The following is a 19,330-nucleotide window of genomic DNA, read 5'->3' as shown; positions in this document are numbered from 1 at the left end:
ATTCAATGACATAAATGACCAGATTGCCAGCTAATTGTTAAAATTTCCAAAACATAAACATCAATCAAGCTCTTATTCCAACCACAAATTATTTACATGAGGAATGAGATCCTCTGCAAGAAGAATTAAATCAAGAGCTTGTAAGAGACTTTCCCATAGTTTGGAATAGTGCACAAAAAAAGACAAGAAGCACTTATGAAGATAATAAAAACCATATTTTCCAAGCAAGAAAAATATTATTAACATGGCTATTGTTTAGTCAGTGGTGATGAGTCCGTGAAAACAATCTTCTTTTCGGCGCTAAACTACAGGACACGACCAGAGGATATAAGTCTTATATTACTATTACTTTTATGGTAAGATGTCTTTCAGATTAAGGATCACAGAACTTGCTCACTAAAACTAAAACACAAAAGATCTTAATGTGCACGTCTAGCAAACGCAAACCAAAAGTAACACAATTGAGTGAAGTCCCTAAAATACTAAATGTAAAACCAACTGCAAAAATCTTGAAATAATGGGGAAAACGCATTATATTAACTGACTGACTGCAGCATCTAGAAGTCAAAGTAAATTCTGCCTGGAAGGAACGGAATGAAATCAGACAAAATTAGGAATAACCTGAAGCAACAAGGCAGCTCATACAGAAAACGATAACGGAAAAGGCTTTACATGTCAGATATATATTACAAAGGTTTGTTAATGATGAAAATGCAACAATGTTATTATGCAGAACAAGGGGATGTACACTACTGAATTTACTTGAAATTCACAAGGCATGGTTTGAAAGCACTTGCTGATAATCAGTCCAGTTCCTACTGAACCAGATGAAAAAGCCCAACAAGGAAAATAAAAAGCACATATACATGAAAGTAATCAGTACTTGTCTGTGAAGACCTTAAATGAAGTAAAAATAAAATAGATTTTGAAATCAAAAATGTTTTTGGAATTTTCTACTTTAATGTGAAATAAACTTTTCAGCAAGAAAGTTGTTGGACTGGGACATAAGAATACATATGAGGAAAAGACACAAAAATTGGTCTCGGTTTCAGCCCTCATTCTATGGAAAAGCAGGGAACAATATAATATATTATTTTGTAAAATATATAGAAAAGGTACTATTTTTAGTCTATCCTGGATATTTTTTTTTTTTAAAGAAAGAAAACATTCACCAAAAAAAGTCCTATTGTCACAATATGGTGCTGGGTTCCATATGGGCCCTGGTGTATTTATTTCAAGAACACATTCAACCATAAGAATCATTAACAGTTAATTGATCAACCAGGTTTCTGGAGTTTAATGAGTACAAACATCTTGTAGACTGCTTATTTTTGGTGGTTTTAAGATAAAGAGAATAGGTGCTGAAAGTACTGAAAGAGAGAGACGTGGAGAGTTGTAAGAGCAGAAATAAATATGGGTCTGGGAAGTGAAACTGAGACGAAAAGCTAGGACCAAATAAAGGATATGAACTCTCACACGATAATAGGGACCAAACCCAAGAAAACAGAATAGAAAGACTTAAAAGGAAAAGATGTGTTCAAAACTGTCAAAAAGCCTAATCCATATTTGGAAAGAAGGAACAGAAGATGGGTTGACAATACAAAAGAATGGAGTATCACTGGACAATGACATCCAAGCCTGTAACAATAAAATATCAAGAAACGGAGATGAACAGCTGATCTTTTGAGGATCTTTTAGAATTTCTTGTATTTATGAAAATACTGGCAGTGACAACAATATCCTATATGCCACAGTGAACATTAGGGCTCAAAAATAATAAAAGCTGCATATAACCACCCCTGAACTATATATTATTTCATATATGAAATATATGTGCTTTTATATGTATTTATATGCTTTTCATATTTCATATGCAAGTTTTGCTTCATTCTACCCTATAATAAATGTAACACCATTGGTGGGACACAGACAACAAACACAAAACTTCCCAGAGCAACAAATATCAAATATTCACTGCCTTGTTTGTAAGAGTCAAGCTCAAAAGTGTGCCACTCCAATTAATGAAATATATAGATACAAATCTGAAGAAGTATAATACTGGATGAGACTACCTTGCTAACCTTGTTGGGGGGCATGAGTTTCAAGTGTTTTTATGTACCTTTGCCCTTCTTTGCTCTCTAATACGTTTTTGTATCTATTACAACACTCCTTGAACAGATATGAAATTGCGTTAAAAATACAGTTGTGTTCTCATTTAAAAAGAATAAGAAAAGGAAAACCACACAGGTACCATATTAGTGAATCATCCTCAACCAAGATCAAGTCAGAACCGAATACTGAGAATACGAACGCGCAATGTTTCTGCAGCTGTAGCCCTATCTAACAGCATGCAATTCAGTATGCCACAATCCAGCCCAAACCTCCCGTGCAGCGAGTGGATTAGGAGCAATACTTAATATCATCAGTGACCAGTATTACAGAGGCTTTACATTCTAGAATTACAAGTTATAAATGTTACTGTGGTATTCACAGCATTCCCGTTAGCTCATGTTGAGAATATCATGCATATCACAGCAATGCTAATTATCTGCAAATGGCAAAGGAAAGATTTTATAATCGCAGCATGAAGACACATGTATTTGTAGGAATGCCCTGGCTAACACTGAAATTACGAGGCCGAACAACCTTTGATAAAATATAAACTAGCTCTGAAAGGGTCAACATTTAAAAATGTATTAAGAAATGGCTAAGCTATGTGTTTTTGACAAATTCATACACTTCTGAGAATCCTGGCTTCCTGGGGCAAATCCTGCAGGTATTGGCACTCTTCGGTTAGAGATTTCAAACTCTATTTTGTAAGATTTCCATTCAGATAAATTCAACAGACACAAAATATCAACATCGCTGCAGACCTTCTGATGTGTGCCTACACCACTTATCTAGAGCCACAGATGCACTCAATAAGGTTATAGATCTTGTTTATAACCCACAACGTTGAAGAACTCTCATCTTTAATTTATCTGACTGTGTGTATTTCAGTATACAATGTCTGATATGTGTAATTATTCACTATTAGGATGAAAGTTGCAGTCCTGCTGCAGTATGCAGTACTGAAATTCTTCAGCAGAAATGGAGGAGTCAGATGATGTATTATTCACTTCATAGACCATCACAGTTCATCAAGTGAATATATATAAAGTCTGAGTCATTTTTAGACTTTCATAAACATGTATTATTCAGACCGAAAAGAATGGACCCATCTTACCTTCAACACACTCTCGGAGAATAATGACAGCTTGTAACCTGTTGTAGCTGGCTAATGCATGTATTGGATTACACTGCATTAAAACGAATGATCAAATATTTCATTTGATTTCTTAATTAAATATATCAACAGAAAAATATCGATCAAATACTGCAAACTGTCAACATGATTTACAGTGATGTCAAATTAAAAGAAGCACAAAAATCTCTGGCAGAAAAAAAGGTCTACTGGTTCAAAGTGACAATCAGAATTTTCTTCAATTTCTTTTGGACTCAAACTATCTATGCTAAATTTCAGCTCAGAGTTTTTCAGCAAGAGCTATCTATGAAGACCGTGGCATAATGTTTATAGTGAGAACTTATCACTTCAGTGATGATATTTTAATCATAAAGAAAAAGAAACAAAGGCACAGACAATGTAGCCATATGGTCCCCTTTTTTTTTCCTCTTGCTAGTGGAGATGACAAGATGGATTTAAAGGGTGGATTACCTCGTTTAAAAAAAAAAGTACAAAGGGGAATCACTGACATTTAGAATCCCTGCAGCAAAAAAACATATTTACATGTTGTGGCACTTTAATTAAAATATTGGAGGAATTTTTCAACCCCTTCCTTCTCACTTCAAAACTAAAACAAAAAGCCCTAAACAGAACAGCGTCTCAAGGCTCACAGACACTGCTTCAATTGTATTATACCTCTGAATGTTAGGAGTTTTTGTTTTGTTAACTAGATTATCACCAGATTTGAAGTAACATAAGGATTACCTTTCCATAGACTCTGAAGTAAGTATTTTCTGCCTTACATGTCAGACTTAAAAGCACTTATCAATATTTACAACTGATGTGGATGCTACATCACTGAAGAGATTCAAGTTTCATGTCCATGAGTCTCAGAAGTAGTTTTTAAAGCGAAATAACCAAAATGGACATGTTAAAATTGAAAGGGACTCACTCCAGCCAGTGAGTTGCACCCATAGTACTGCAGAGGTGACTGGTGTGTCCAATGCTGAAGACTGTGCCATATAATGTCTTTTTAAGCAAACAGATTTTGCTGTTTCCAAGAATTCATCTTGACAAATACACAAACAAAATTATAATATGGGGATCTAATTGTATGTTTGATCTTCATTTTACCTTTTATCGCTATTGTTGTGGTTATGACTATTTTTCTTGGATTGTGCTATTATCTATAAAGTTTTGATGAATGTCTTGAGTTCCAGTTTCTTTGGGGAAATTATAAAAACTCAGTTTCCTTTCATTTTTTTTACCTACTAACTGTACTTACAAGCACCATGGCCTGGCTCTTTTTGCATCATAGCTTTACTAGAGAAGGGTGCCACCACTTTAGATCTAGGGGCTTCCTCACAAGTGTTCTTCCCGAAGCTGAAGATGTGATCAACGTTTCAGATGCTGTATTTATGAGTCTTTCTTTACATTACATTTAACACTATCCGTACAAGCCATTACCTGAATGCTTCTTTCTGAGAAGGGCTCCTCTAGGGACTAGACTTATTAGTGAAGTTGGGAACCACACTTCCATAACCCTTCCTTTCACTGACTGAAGCTAATTTATAGAGCTATTGGCTCAGATCATTTGACACACACACACACACACACACAAAAAAGGTTTGTTATCAAGAGGCACCAAATATTACGGTGATAACTCTAGAGATTTACCAAGAGGAAGATGGAGAGGGCATTAGGAAGATGGAGAGGGCATTAGATTTGTTTTTCTGTTTTTCTATTTGCAATTAAATAACTTTTAGATTTAATAAGTTATTCTTAAGGGCAAAAGGAAAACACAGCCTTAAATAAGACACAGTTGCAAAATAACACACACATGCAATTCTACTAATGACCACAGTTTATGATGATTTTGAGTAGATGGCATTCGATATGGACAATTTATTTTTTTAAAGATAAGTATCAGACAAGCAATCATAGTTTGCTGTTCTCTTCAAAAGAGCAGAGAACAATAAAAAGGCATCACCCAGATGTGTTTCTTTACCACACCTGCCGTAAAAGTGAGGGGATGGGGTAGAAGCAGGCCAACGTATTAATAAATTACAAAAAGCCCACAAAATAAAAGCTCGTTTTTATACAGCAGAGTCGTCTTGGAGTAGTTGTGTGAGGTATCGTGCAAGTGTGACTGAAGGTCTGCAGGGGGTGAAAGTCCAACTGCTTGGTCTGCTCCTTGTAAGTGGGCCTTGCAGCTCGAGCTGAGCTCTGGGCGGCTCCGTGTAACTAACTACACAGTGAGCAGTACCCAAACGAACTCAGACATACCTGCGTGAGCTGCAGCGGTGGACACAGACCTAGGAAGATCGTGTGTGCATGGCTGTGGGCATCCCAGATGTTGTTTCTTTCTCATATGGAAACCAAGTACAGCTAAGAAGTGCCCATATCTTTGTATCTCCCTTCATTTCCTTAGAAAGACAACTTCCAAGTTAAGTCATTTGATTCGAGAAGGTGAAAGCCCTTGATTTCACAGTGCTAACAATCCAGAAGCACCTATGGATTTCCTTAATCAAGCAGGCAAGGGAGGAAGATGGAAGGGACGGAGAGGCAGTGCACATCCCACTGCTCTGCCATCCCTACATGACAGTCTGTCCTCCCGCCCCACCACTCTCAGACATTGCTGAATGGAAAGCAAATGACCAAGCATCACCCAAAAACCCAAACCATTCCACATCTAAACATGACTATTAGGGCATAAAAGTTATAGTTAATTCAGTAGTCAGCAGAGAGGAATATTTCATCGCTGTCACAAAGAAGAATCAGAAGACCAAATACGAACTTCACCTAGAACTTAGCTGAGCTGAAAGAGGACCGGTAAACAATTTTTAATGAGGATACGGTACCTAATGTAACTGGATCTGGATTCACTGGACTCTGCTGTCTGGAATGACTACTGCTGCTGTTACCGCCTTTTTTTAAATCTTCCGCATCACTGTACCGCCGTATCCAGTAATTAAGCTCCTCACGGTCTGCTTCTTGACATCGCCGTAGTACAGTGAGAGATCGCCTAGTTTTTTCCACCATGTCCATTATACAGTTTAACAGCTATTCACAGCGGTGGATGGAGCAGAGAAACAAAAAAGAACATTTTATTCATGAACTGACAGAAAAATAAAGAAAACATTAATGTGCTGAGTGCCTGGGGTTTAATAATGATGGAGTCTCTCCCTGTTGTCTCAAATACAGCTGAAAAATTCTAGTCTTGTTTTAAGAATGACAATCCCTTTCTGTTTAACTGGTGATCCTAAACTGTACAGATAGGGATTTCTGGGGGAAAGGGGGAAGACAAGGAGGAAAAGACTGAACAGACTGTAGTCCCACCACTAGTATCACATGGCACCACAGAGGCCAGGAGATCTGGTCCAGAACTGATGCCTACAAATTAGGCATCATCTATTAGCCTAAGAGCTAATAAATTCCAAGAACAACTCCAATGTGTCCCAGATCCAGGGTTTATAGAGCAGAGTCCATTCCCCTTTTGGCAGCCTGTAGTAATTAGGATACTGCAGGAGGCACTTAATAGCAAGGCCTGGTACGAGCTACCTAATGGGGAACATCAAACCCTCTGATTTAATCACCAACGCTTTCAAAACTTGTCCTGGCATTCAGATTTGTTTTAAAAGAAAATTTTTAAATTCCTATCTTAGAAGGGCTCCTTTCAGACATTTATACATAAGAGTACATTTAGCCCTTACATGGTCAAGGTGTTTCCACTCTTCTGCCCATTCTCTGTCTGTTAGCCTGTGATCAATCATTTCTTCTTGACGTGTGCCATGCAACCCTGCCAAAAAGGGGTAAAATCATGTTTACAATGTTGGGAGTCCTCAGGGCGGGGGGGGTGGGGGGAGGGAGGAGAAAAAAAGGCCTGTCAGACAAATATATCATCATATATTACCTGGTCTAGTATCAGGAATGCCACCACAAAAATAAATGGATGCTTAAAAACTTTGCTCTAAGTTCTCTTTAGCACTTTTCCCCACACAAGATGCTACTGTTTTACTCAGTTTAATGTCTTCAATTCTGCAAGTTCTGTAGGTTGCAAGATGACCTCTCAAAAATGAACATAACCCTTTCTGACTATATACAATTATAATATATATAGCATATAATACAATATATAATTTTTCATTTGCACTACTTGAAGAAGTCAGCAAGACAATTATTTGGTAACTCAGTTTATCGAATACTAGCTATACTTCAGAGTTGAAAAAATATTAGTATAAACTCAATGTTATTTCACTAAATGCAGTAATTACTACCATGTCAACAGAGCATCATTAAGGGTTCATCCCTTCACAGATGTTTAAACAACATGTGGTTAAAATGTAGCACATATATCAGAGCAGCTGACAACATGATACAACCAAGCCAGTATTTATTATCAACACTCAAGAGGAACCGACACTTGCTCTTTGTTTAGCCTCCTCTATACAGATGCTGAATATTTGTAAATGTTCCTCTTTTATTGAAGATTTGTTTAAAACAAGGAAGAATAGTAAGTGCAGATGTGAAGCAAGCCAGGCAAATCCAAGAACATCAGACATCCCATTAAAGCAAAACGTGCTGTGTGGGGTGTGGTTGGTGCTTCTGCTGTTTGCATCCTCTGCAGACATCCCCGCGCTGCACCGCACTCTTGAGATGTTACTCACGAAACACTTCTCCAAAGGCTAATAACTTTCCTCTAGTCTAAGCTGAAATCAAGCTATATCGATGTTGTTATCGTCACAAACGTGGCATTAGAAGAAAAACTAAAGTCTCTACATATGGTTGCCTGAGACACCTGAGTGTCCATGTCATCTACGCAGCTGTGAAAGCACGGGTTCATCCTCCTTCTGACTCTCTTGCTTTAGAGTGTAGCAAAGACACAATTCAATCCCCTTTTACAAATATAGATCTGAAATAAGGCCATTAGAAGCAGCTAGATGGACAAACAGCTATAAAGGCTATATCTGAATGGCAGGTATATTTAATCAGCAAAAAACCCCCTGTTCACAATACAGAATATAATCACAAGGAAAAGAGAAACCTAAAAAAACAATGCAGAAAATCAACATGCCTTACCCATAGGTCTGTTTCTGTCCCTGAGGTCCCTGTGATTGGGGTGTCTGTATGAGTCCCTGTAGTGGTGGGCAATGGCCATATCATCCAAACGATAATGCTGAGGTGGAGGTGGGGTGGGATGAGGCAGACCATTGGGCTGATAAGATAAGCCATTATTTGGACTGTACCGCTGGCCTGGACTAATAGTGCAGGGCCGCTTGCTTGGATGCTCTGAGTGCAAAGGCTCTCTGTCAAAGCCATTTTCTTTGGTTCTGAAAAACAAAGCAAAGGAACTTTAATTCACTTAGGGAGCAGAGCTGCTCAGGAACACGCACCCCCACCTACACGTGCAGCTTCAGGAACTAAAGCTTGTTCTTTCACTTTGCTCCAAGTGTGTGGTATTGCAGAACATTTCATAACACTGCTCATTCAAAATATACATAGGACACATTCACCTTGTCTAACTATCCCTGTAACTTGAGAAATACTAGCAGGGTGAGCCTTCTGATGGAGCGGCTTCAAGAGTTGGGCTGGAGAGCAAGCAGCCTTCGCTGAAATCACAGGCCGATGGGATGGATACACACCTAATTGCAGAGCTGAAACAAACAACTGATACATGAAGCTAGAGGCCGAGAAATTCCTTCTTTTACTAGTGCTATACCCTATAGTGATTAGGGGAAATCTGCAGTTAAAGAAAAGTGTTTTTTTCAAGAGGATAGCATACAGTCTTAAGGTAGTGCGTGTCAGTGTGCTGAAGCTTGGCTATACGTAATGCCAGGATGAGCTCCCATCAAGATCAGTGTCACACTAAGACTTTGGGCAGGAATTACTCTAGATGGTGAGAAATGCTTCCTTCAGACATTTTTGTACCATCTGGGCAATTTCAGTCAAAGGTGCTGTGACTGTCATTAATTTTGCAGGAAGATGTCGTTAGACTCAAGTCCTCAATAACGTTCAAGATTTCCCACTCCATTACTCTTAGACAGGGGTTTTATGCTCAGGCAACTTTGAAGAGCTATCAGGGAGAAGGGCAGTTTTTTACTTTATAGATGCTCGTTAATTCAATTCATAATCAGCTACTTGCACCTCTGCCTCAGAACCTGGAACTCACACACTGAACTCATTTTCCATTAAAATAAAAAAAGAAGGGCTAGAGTTCCTTCAACAGGTTCACAACTCCTTTTAGGGAAGCTTTGTTTCACTCAAGTATGGGTTTTTTTTACCACTGGAATAAACAAAACCTACAAAATATTAGCTTTGAACAGAAAGGTTATTAGATATAAATATCGCAAACTGTTGAGGTTTCATCCCTCCTTCCAAAAACCTTTACTAAACAGCTGATATATTCCGGCCTTTTTTAAAGAGAACTTTCTCCTCCATGATTTACAGATGGCATAATATATCTTCCTAGTAATAACGGAATTTTTTGTCACGTTGACAGGAAGGTAAATTTGATCTAACTTTCTTGTTTGCCTGCTATTAAAACCAACTGCCCTTCAGCAAACCGTCCCCCACAACCAACCAACCTTGAGGGACTGTCTGTGGAGAAACACTCAATGTATTAATTGTTGCCTCTCAATAGGTTCTCCTTTAATGCCAATGAGAGGAAGGATGAAACCAAATCTTTGCCAAAATCCACTGGGAGAGAGGATCAAAGTAAGATCTTGCAATTACCAGCAGGAAATTAAAAGATGGGTTGCACTGTTTTCAGAAGGAGTAAAGAGATTTTCCAGGGACCTCACTACAATCACTAATGCCAGAAAGCTGCAGGTACATATATTTTATTATACCTTAACTTGGCAAGAGGGGAGAATCTTTCACCAGTACAGCAGGACAGCTGTTCTAATTTTGGGCAGAGATACAAAAGACATACTTTGTTAAAGTGCAGTATGTACCTTGTTCCAAAGCAAATGCAGAATGGCTGTGAAAACTCCTAATCAGGAAAACCTGAGGACCATCATATATTTTTAATGACTTTTGGCACAATGGAACTGCTTGCAGTAACTCCCAATGGGTAGTGATGTTTTTGACAGCTCTCCAAGACAAGTTTTCTATTTAGTTGCTGGTGTGTGTTTTCTTTGCACATATCTACTCAAACTCTATGTCCAGGTCTTTCAATTGTAAAAATACTATGCAAGCGAAAAATGGACTTTCCTGTATGTACAAGCCAAGCTATTCATTTGCCAAAGTTCTTTAGTGTTACGGTTAGAAGGATCTCTAAGATAGATGGGGAAAAAATCAGAAACTGTAAATAATACAATAACTTCATTGACTTTTTTTAATCACTCAGTGTAGGAAAAGCAAACCAGAAAACTGCGACAAGTAGGAATCCAGTTTTCCTTTTCTGCACTACAATTACATGTTAAAATCATATATTATCATACAAATGTACCTATTTGCACTTTACTGTACAGGTACTTCTGTGTTTTTTTAGGAATGCTTTGTACTTAATTACCTTAACTGGAATGCACTGCATTAGCTTGGACAACACACCGGCATATCCATTTTCTTCTAGAACCCTGAGTTTAACTAACACAGAAATTAACGCTACCATTGAAAACACATTTACTGAAATCAAATTCCTATTTTTGCTATTATGCTCGGTAACGGCTCTCGGGTCTTCTCTGGGTGTTAAAACCTTAATTCTACAGTTTATTGTTATATTTTCTGCACTGACCAAATAAACAACTTAGCAGAATACCAGAATGAGACTGTACATAAACTCATTTTGTGTTTCTGATCACCTAAAATATATAAAAAGGTAACAACTTCCAAAGTCTCATCAGAACAGGAATCACTGGCAAATTTACTATATCTGAATATACTGAATATAGTGACAAAAGACAGAGTACTGAACAGTGCCATAATTCAGATGCCCTGAACTCAACCTACTATTCTGCTGCTATCTCAGTCCTACTCATTCTTCCAGGTCTCACCCCCTTGGGACAGCAGCATTTCCCCAGCTGCCTGAGGAAGTACTCCTGTTTCACAGTAATTGGCAGACCCACGCGAGTACTAGTTCCAAATCCAAAACCGCCACAATTTTCATCTGATTTCATCTGATTTTTATCTGATCCATCTGATTTTGCAAAGCAACAACAAGCTGTAGAGAGGAAATAACACTGAATGTGTGGGAAGCCTAACTGACACATTTTCTTGCCTTTCTTTTACTTGCTCCTGTTGGTCACATTTTCCTTGACGTGCACATAAATTGACACTGTCATTTGGAAAATTGGCAATATGATAAAGATGGGGTCCTTCAGCTATAACCATGCAAGTGGTCATTTTACTTGGAGCCATGATTTACTCAGATTAAAGGTAGCAGAACAGATACTAGTCATTAGTCTGTACCCATTTAACAGACTTTATGTTGTTTCTAAGTTATCATTTCAGTTTTAAATTATTGTAATTTATGGATAATTTCCTGGGTAGGAAATCTGACCATGCAAAACTGCCTTGGCTGGAAAATTAAGTTTCACCTGATCAAGAGTATTACACCAATTTCAAAGAACACTGAAGTCAGCTTGCAAGAAGGAGGCAAAGCTGTTCATCTGCTATTTGTGCAAGATGCTTTGATTTAAATTGGACTTCCACCAATAAAGTCTTGATGACCAAACAAGTGATAATGCTTTGCTGGAATAAAATACCTTATTTTGTTTATAATACTGTGTTACAGAAAATATTAATATTGCCTTGCTAACAGTTCATATGAAGAAAATTCTTTTTAAATTCTTCATAATTACACATGGCTTACAAGCAGCATAGCTGTAAGAGCTGTGAGCATCCTTCACCTTACTGAGATGTGGAGAAGCATCTTCATATAAGAAGATTTACCTAACAGAATTACCAAAGTTGGTCTCTTTGCCCAGGTACCTTCGACATGAATTCCTTGTCAGGGCTGCCAAGGGTACAGCAATGACAGCAGCATGTTCTAAAGTCACAAAACAATCATGGCCACTTTCGTTTTCTTCTCACTCAAAATTAGAGCTATTCTAACAGACTATTTTTATATCCTACATGCACTTTGTAGGCAGCTGTCATAAATGTGTAGTCACTATATGACACGCTCATGTGCCATACAGCCCTTCCCAGCAAGCTCAAAGGATGACTAATCAGCAAAAAGTCTTTTGTGGTTAAGGTATTTAAAATCGTGTTATTTATAACTAAGCATTCATTCACCAAAATAAAAACTCACATTGGTCCAAGTTCCTTTGCTTTACTACAGTAAAATGTAAACTCCAAAAGTTGTAAACAAAATATAGTGAACACTTTGTTCATGACATGTCATGAACAAATTACCAAAATGTGTTGTCTCCTCAGGTGTCAGTTTTTCTCTCTTGCAGTGACTGATGGTTCCCAGTGTTATTACAGAAACAGATTGATCTTTTTAATGAGCTAGTTTAATAGACTCCAAAATCTCACCGTGGCTGCTCATCCGTGTCAGACCATATGCACCAAGAAAACATTCAGTAAAATACGAAGCTCTGCTGTCAGATTGCTCTATAAAACCTCACATACAGTAGAGTTGGATATGCAGATAAATAACCAGAATTGGAAAATGCATATGCAAAAAAGGTTCTGAAATTATAAGCAGAAAAAATTACTGTATGAGGATTTTCTTTAACAAAAAACCATGAGGTGGATGTGGTTATGCGCAACACACACGTTCCACTTCCTTTGCCTAATCCCTTACTGTATACTTACTGTATTTTACCTCTATTGGAATCAAGGGTATGCAGTTACCCATGCCCAAAAGAAAAATGTAAATATGGAAGAATGTGTGTGTATATATTTCTAATATATACGTGTATGTATCATATACACACATGCCCATCTATATATGAGAGAGAGAGAGAGATTGCATACACATTATATACAATCTCTCTCTCTCTCTCTTTCTCCCCCCCCCCCCCCCCCCCCCCCCCCCCCCCCCCCCCCCCCCCCCGAAGTGAAAAAGATACCGAATTTTACTTCAGTGAGAGACATACCTCCAAACAAAATTATTGCAACTGCATTTAGCTCCCCTGGAACGATGTTGCCTTTTAGTAATTTTTTTCCATATTCTAACAACAGAGTCACAGCAAACCCTCCTCTTAAAGGATGCCTCATATCTTCTACTGTATTTTTATCAGTGTATTTGAAAACTACTTAGATATCTAAACAAAAGGTATATATATATTTCCAGATGTTTCTTTCTGCTCCTCTGTAAACAATGAAAATAATTAATAGTGTAATGAGTATAAAGCCAGTCAAGTATTTGGTTTCAATACTCACTCAGTCTAGGCATGCTTTGACTCTGAGAACAGTTTCTTGTGGTTGATTTACTTACATTATCCAAATTAAAAGGTATGCAAACTCCCATTCAGTAAATTTAAGAATCTTTCCAACAGGATCTTGTTCTTTTTACTAAATCTGTAGTACAAATTTTCTTGAGTGCATGAGACAACTCCAATGAACTTGGTTCAGCCAAAACTACTGTATGAGTTTATTTTTTTCTGTATCATCTTTCATCGTCAATGGAGAAGTAGGTGTGACTAACCAGTGACAGGGTTGCTTGATACTGCAAAAACCAACTTATTTTTTAAGCTCAGGGCACCATTCCAATGAGTGAGCTGGGCAGTCTCTTCCAGGTCTTTCATGACAGCAAAAAATCTCAAGGTCATAAAAGAAAGGACGTGTTTTTCTGAAACACCACTTCCCCAGAACTAAGGAGCCCAATTTCAAGTGGTGATTGACAGAGGCTGCCAGTTGATAGCTTTGGCACCTCAGAGCGTGCAGGCCAGTGGGACACCTCGCATTACAGCCCCTCCCTGGCCCCCGGGAATTCAAACACAGGGTCTTACCCACAACACTGGAAGTTAAACTGTCTACCCCTCACCCCAAAAGCTGTGTTACTACCTGGAGAGGAAATGACGACTCTTTGAGCTTGACAGAGCCTAAGAGAGACTTCAGTTGTGAAGCCAAAGGCACTTGCTTGCGAGCAGAGACGTCAAGTTTCAAGAGCACCTATGTATTTTAACTAAAAAGAAACACCGAGAACAAAATCCATAAACCAGACTTAAATCTCTCTAGGTCTAAGCCTCAGTTTTAATTAAAAGATGAAGGCTGACTTTAAAATCCAATATTCTTCTGATCTGCCAGTCCCCTTATGGGCTACTCCCATGTCCTTTTTGCTATTAGACTAATACAGAGTCTTTTCATTACTAAGTTCTTGTACTGGCCTTTACCTGCACCACCCATCCCCTCCCACGCAACCAGGACTGAAGGTACCATAGGTGAGACCATACTTATGACAAAATAACCGAAATTCAACACTGTCAAACTGAGTCTCAAAGGGGGGGGGGGGGGGGGGGGGGGGGGGGGGGGGGGGGCGGCGCGAGTATTATTCCACAATGTTAAGGAAGAAAAACAATGGAAATATTTTATTGCCCATTTTTCCTTTGTAGCCTTATGGGAGAAGCGAGTAATACTGCTATTAACCAGAAAAAAAAGTGAGCTACGGCTGTCAGGAAGGCACATCCCTCTTCTCCTTTGTATTCTCTGTCAAGCAAGACCTTACGTGCTTTTGAGATAATTTAATGTGCATCTATCTATTTGTACGAAAAACACCGTGTCTGCTACTGACACTGGACTACAGCATGCTGATATTTAAGTTAGTCACAAGATGCACAAGATCTTAACAGGCCTTTTTAATAGATGTTTTGGTACACTACTCTGCAAAGACTGAGGATATGCAGCAGAACTGCCCCAGGGAGCTAAATTTCAGCTTTGGAAACGTTATCTCTTTGCATGGAGTAAGAGACTACATGGAAAATGTCTAAAAATTAATCACCTTTCTTGGATGCAGTTAGCAGGTTTGTGTTAACAACAATGGCTGTTTCAGTTTGGTCTAGTTGTCAGGGAAAAATGGTGGAAAGAGGGTACACAGAAAAGAGCTCCTCTGTTGGTATCTTTATTTTCTTGCTGGTCCATAATGATTTCCCTGAAACACAACCTAAAGCAAGCTAATTTCAAACACTTTCACATTTTTGTCTATCTAATGGCTACATTATTTTAATTTTTACTGTTCACTTCTGGCTACGAGACGCTTGAAGTTTTACTATGACCTTTCAGACTTTGTTTCCCCTTTGTTTTTGTGCTATCTCAGCCTGTCCCTACACAAAAACATCACCTGTACAAACTTGCAAGCCTTCTTGACTTTGCAAATCTTCACCTTTTTCATTTAAAAGATAACTAGGACCCTTGCCATGCCTTGGGCATGCAGGTAGTGGCATTTGGCAAAACAGCATTATAAAAGTTTTCCTCACTGTAAAATCCATGGCAAACAAAACTAAGAAAAATCCAGTAATTGGGCCTCCCAAATGTAAAATGTATATGCTAGCTGAATTTCTAACACTATCATGGGAAGACAGTTAAAAATAAATAACCACAAGAGTCATTTTCTTGTAACACTAAACAAAGAACTTTATTCAAATAAGAAAAACTGTTCCATATCCCTAAAGCTACTGTACTTCACACACATGCGCTCGCTCATCCTGTTTCTGCATGGACTCTTTCTCAGCTCAACAACAAAACAGATTTCAGTGAACATTTCTCCTGTTTGGAAGAAATATCCTTATGCATATTGGATATATGGATATGGAAACATGGCACAGCAGGAGGAGTCAAAGCCCTGACTGCCCTCTGGAGCTTGCCTTGTACTTCCCAATATGAGTGCCTAGCCACTTTCCCCATATTTACTGTTTAGTCCAACAAAACCTCAAATACAAAGGACTTGCATATGGAGCTGGAATGATCTGCTGCTCATTGCTTTATGCTGCACAGAAATGCTATGCATCAAATAGTAGGGTACTGGCTGGCCAGTATTACTTCTATGTGGATGTGACCACAGTGTGTCCTCAGGCGATTTTGCTGCCTGAATCAGTGTGAGCGTGTATTATATTTACATACACAGAGATATATCTGTACATGTATATGTAGCTATATATATACGTATACATACACATGCATACACACATACACAAAGGTAACCTGGCTGTTGCACAGCTGTAATGAAGGCAGGACCCGCACCCAGGGAACACCATCCCAGTTCCCCCCAGGGCACCCACCACACGCTCCCCCCCTTGCTAGGGGAGCTCGGCACATTGGACCCACGGGACGTTTCTGAGTGGGGTGTGAAAGGCACAGCGGTGCTCACCTGTCTGGAGTTCGCCTCTTCCCGTTTTCGTTCACATCGAGAAGCAGCTCTGAGGAGTCAACAGGTGAGGTGGTGCTGGCATCCAGAAGCAGCTGTTCGTGCTGGGCGAGGTACTGGGCTGGGTTCTGCTTGGCTAGCCTTGCACAGTGCAGCAGCTCCCGCTGCAGCAGGGGCAGATTGGCCTGCAAGAGCGTTGCACACGTTAAGAGGGCGGCTTGCAGGTAGTTTCAACAGAGATGAAGCAGAAAAATCAAAAATCAAAGGAAAGCCCGCTCCGAGATGAGCCTGCTGCAAGCATCCTCAATGAGGTTTGTTGTGGTTAGCTGCCTGAAAGCAGGCAGCGTCCTTACGGGGTCAGGTCATGGCTGTGGTAAGTATGCATGGAAGGATGGGAGTTCACTGAAAATGGAAATATAAATGCTGTGAGAAAACCGGGTCTGAGTTCCACATCTTTAAAAAGGGAAAAAGCACTGCCCTGGCTGACTTCATCCCCTTTCTTCAATATTTGTTTCCCACTCAGACTGCAGTTAGTACTTAGAAATTGGTCGAAATCATAGGATCTGTGGCCTATAAGTTGCCTCAGTCACCATCCTTCAAGGGCCTTGGGAAGAACAGGATTGCCCTCAGCTTTCCCATTACACTTGCAGTTACATATGAAGATAAAGATTACAACAAAATCTCATGTTCCAGAGCTTCAGTTAATCACCCTGAGGGCTACGACCCTCCTCCTAGCCAGATGTAGCTTGAAGTATTTTTAACCTTCCTCTCAGGGCCCCACTGGGACTTGGGTCACGGGCTGGAGAGTACCAGGACTCAGACACAGAGAACTGAAAATGCTTATTGATCCCTGGGTGGCACATTTTGCCCATCTACTGGGGTCATACTTAGTCATACTTCTTGCCAGATTTGGGACCAAGGTGGAACTGTATGTCCTTCCCCTTGGCAGAGGTAGTTACACATCCTGGGAAACATCTTCCTTTCTTTGCAGCACATGCATACATCAAGACTAAGATAGTCCAGTCATTTCTTACCTACTTATTTGTGCCATAAGGTGATGTGCCCTGACCTCTCTTGTTCCATGCCTAGTGCACAATGACTTGTTGCCTGGGGATTTTCAAGTATTGGATTAAATTTCATGACCTTTAGTAACTAGACATAAGACAAAGAACTCCAATGGTCCCTTTTGCTTTTGAAATAACTCCCGGGGGCGGGTGGGGGGGGGGGACACACCAAGAAAAATCTTTTTCTTTAAAAACAGGAAAACATTTCTTAAGTCAAAAAAATTCTGAAACTGATGTGCAGGGAACCAAGCACAAAAAGCAGATGTTCTGGAAAGTTTTGAGCACAGGACCTTGGTAAATTACTTTGCTAGCATTATAACAATGGCAAATACTCCAGCACCTGTTACTGTACCATAACAGTAGATCCACTGTGCGACAAAAAATGCCAGAATAGGGTCAGTACATATGAACCTTTCAAAAGCAAAAAAACCCCAGCAATTGCTATCGCTTATCTTAGGATGGGAAGACAACCGGTTGTGGAACATGAAGTCTTTTCAGACCTCCACAGAACACAAATATTTTGTGAAAGTACCAAAGAAATATCTTCTTTCAGTTATTATCTGTCACATTTTTGTCCAGGCTACCACATAACAGAGAGAGGTATTGAATGCTTTTGTGAGTAGGGTTTTTCACTTGTTTTAATTTCATTGTTATTTTTTAAAAGCTCACACAGAATCAAAGTCAAGGCACCCAACTACCTAAACTTCTTCACGTGGCAAAAAATGATTGGAGAAGTTTACATATATTTACAAATAAATATCTGGCAGAAATAATAGGATCAGACCTAGGATTTTAATAGCGGTGCATACTTGGAAGATGTATCATCACATCTCAGCATGCCTGTGAGCTAGAAATGTAGCCGCTTTGCAGCTGAGTAATCAAGGAAAAAACAACACATTTGCATTCCCTATCCACTATCACAAACAAAAGGGACCTATTTCATACATGGGCACTCCTGGCTCCTGGAGACAACCAAATTTTGAACTGGCTACTTGTTTTCCTTCTCCTAAAGAAATGTTCATTCTTGCTCTTTAACCATAAACATGAAGATTTGCATTTAAAGGTATCCGTTATTCTAAATGGATTGAACATATTTTCTGTGCACAGAACAGACATGTACAACTTTTAATATATTTATTAAACATGGATCTACTCAGTTTCTTAATTTTTTAGAAGTTATTATAGAAAACTATGAATGACATGCCTCGTAATTTGGGCTTATAATGGCATCAAGCAACATTTGGACAAAGACTTAAACTCAAAGTGAAGAAAAGCAGTAGCTGAAAACACAAGTACTTTCAATCTGCTCAAGACATTATCCTAAACAATCTTTATCAAACCATGTAATAAAAATAATTGATTTATTGGAAGAAAAAGGATCAGGACCTCTCTATGGCTAGGTCAAGTGTACAGACTGCTTCTTGGTCACCATGGCCCTGATACATAAGAAGAACTAGTTTTTGAGAAGCTGGATGCAGAATGAAGCACTGACATTCTTCCTGCTGTGACCAGGGAGAGATCAGGCTCCTAAGGCAACTCAAGCATACTCACACAGACTCTGAAACCAAAATGGCCGTGGACACAAAGGCTTATGCAGCTCTGACAGCAGAGGCAGTTCTGTCAACGTGCAGTAGCACATTTCTCCCAGCATCGCTGCTGGTGCCTGCAGACAGACTTCTACACCTCTACACGTGAGAGATACAAACCAGTTCTCGGCCAGAAGCCAGATCTATATGTTAGAAAAACACTGACTGCAAACAAACGTGATATTACTGGCTTATAGTCCCCTAA

At 39.2% G+C, this 19,330-nt stretch overlaps 1 protein-coding gene across 1 annotated transcript in view; it reads right to left on the bottom strand.

Moving 5' to 3' along the window:
* Window positions 1-19,330, bottom strand: part of RUNX1T1 (RUNX1 partner transcriptional co-repressor 1) — a 94,783-nt gene that overhangs the window by 21,109 nt on the left and 54,344 nt on the right. Inside the window, exons 5-8 of the mRNA XM_050891693.1 lie at window positions 16,479-16,660; window positions 8,303-8,553; window positions 6,937-7,022; window positions 6,085-6,286 (exon numbers count right to left, since the gene is read on the bottom strand). Coding sequence (XP_050747650.1) covers window positions 6,085-6,286; window positions 6,937-7,022; window positions 8,303-8,553; window positions 16,479-16,660 — 721 coding nt within the window. The remainder of the gene's footprint in view (window positions 1-6,084; window positions 6,287-6,936; window positions 7,023-8,302; window positions 8,554-16,478; window positions 16,661-19,330) is intronic.

Source organism: Gymnogyps californianus, chromosome 2, assembly GCF_018139145.2.
Source record: "Gymnogyps californianus isolate 813 chromosome 2, ASM1813914v2, whole genome shotgun sequence".
NCBI classification, from domain to species: Eukaryota; Metazoa; Chordata; class Aves; order Accipitriformes; family Cathartidae; genus Gymnogyps; species Gymnogyps californianus.
Note: the sequence above shows the minus strand (reverse complement) of the source record. Positions and strands in the feature narration are given on the sequence as shown.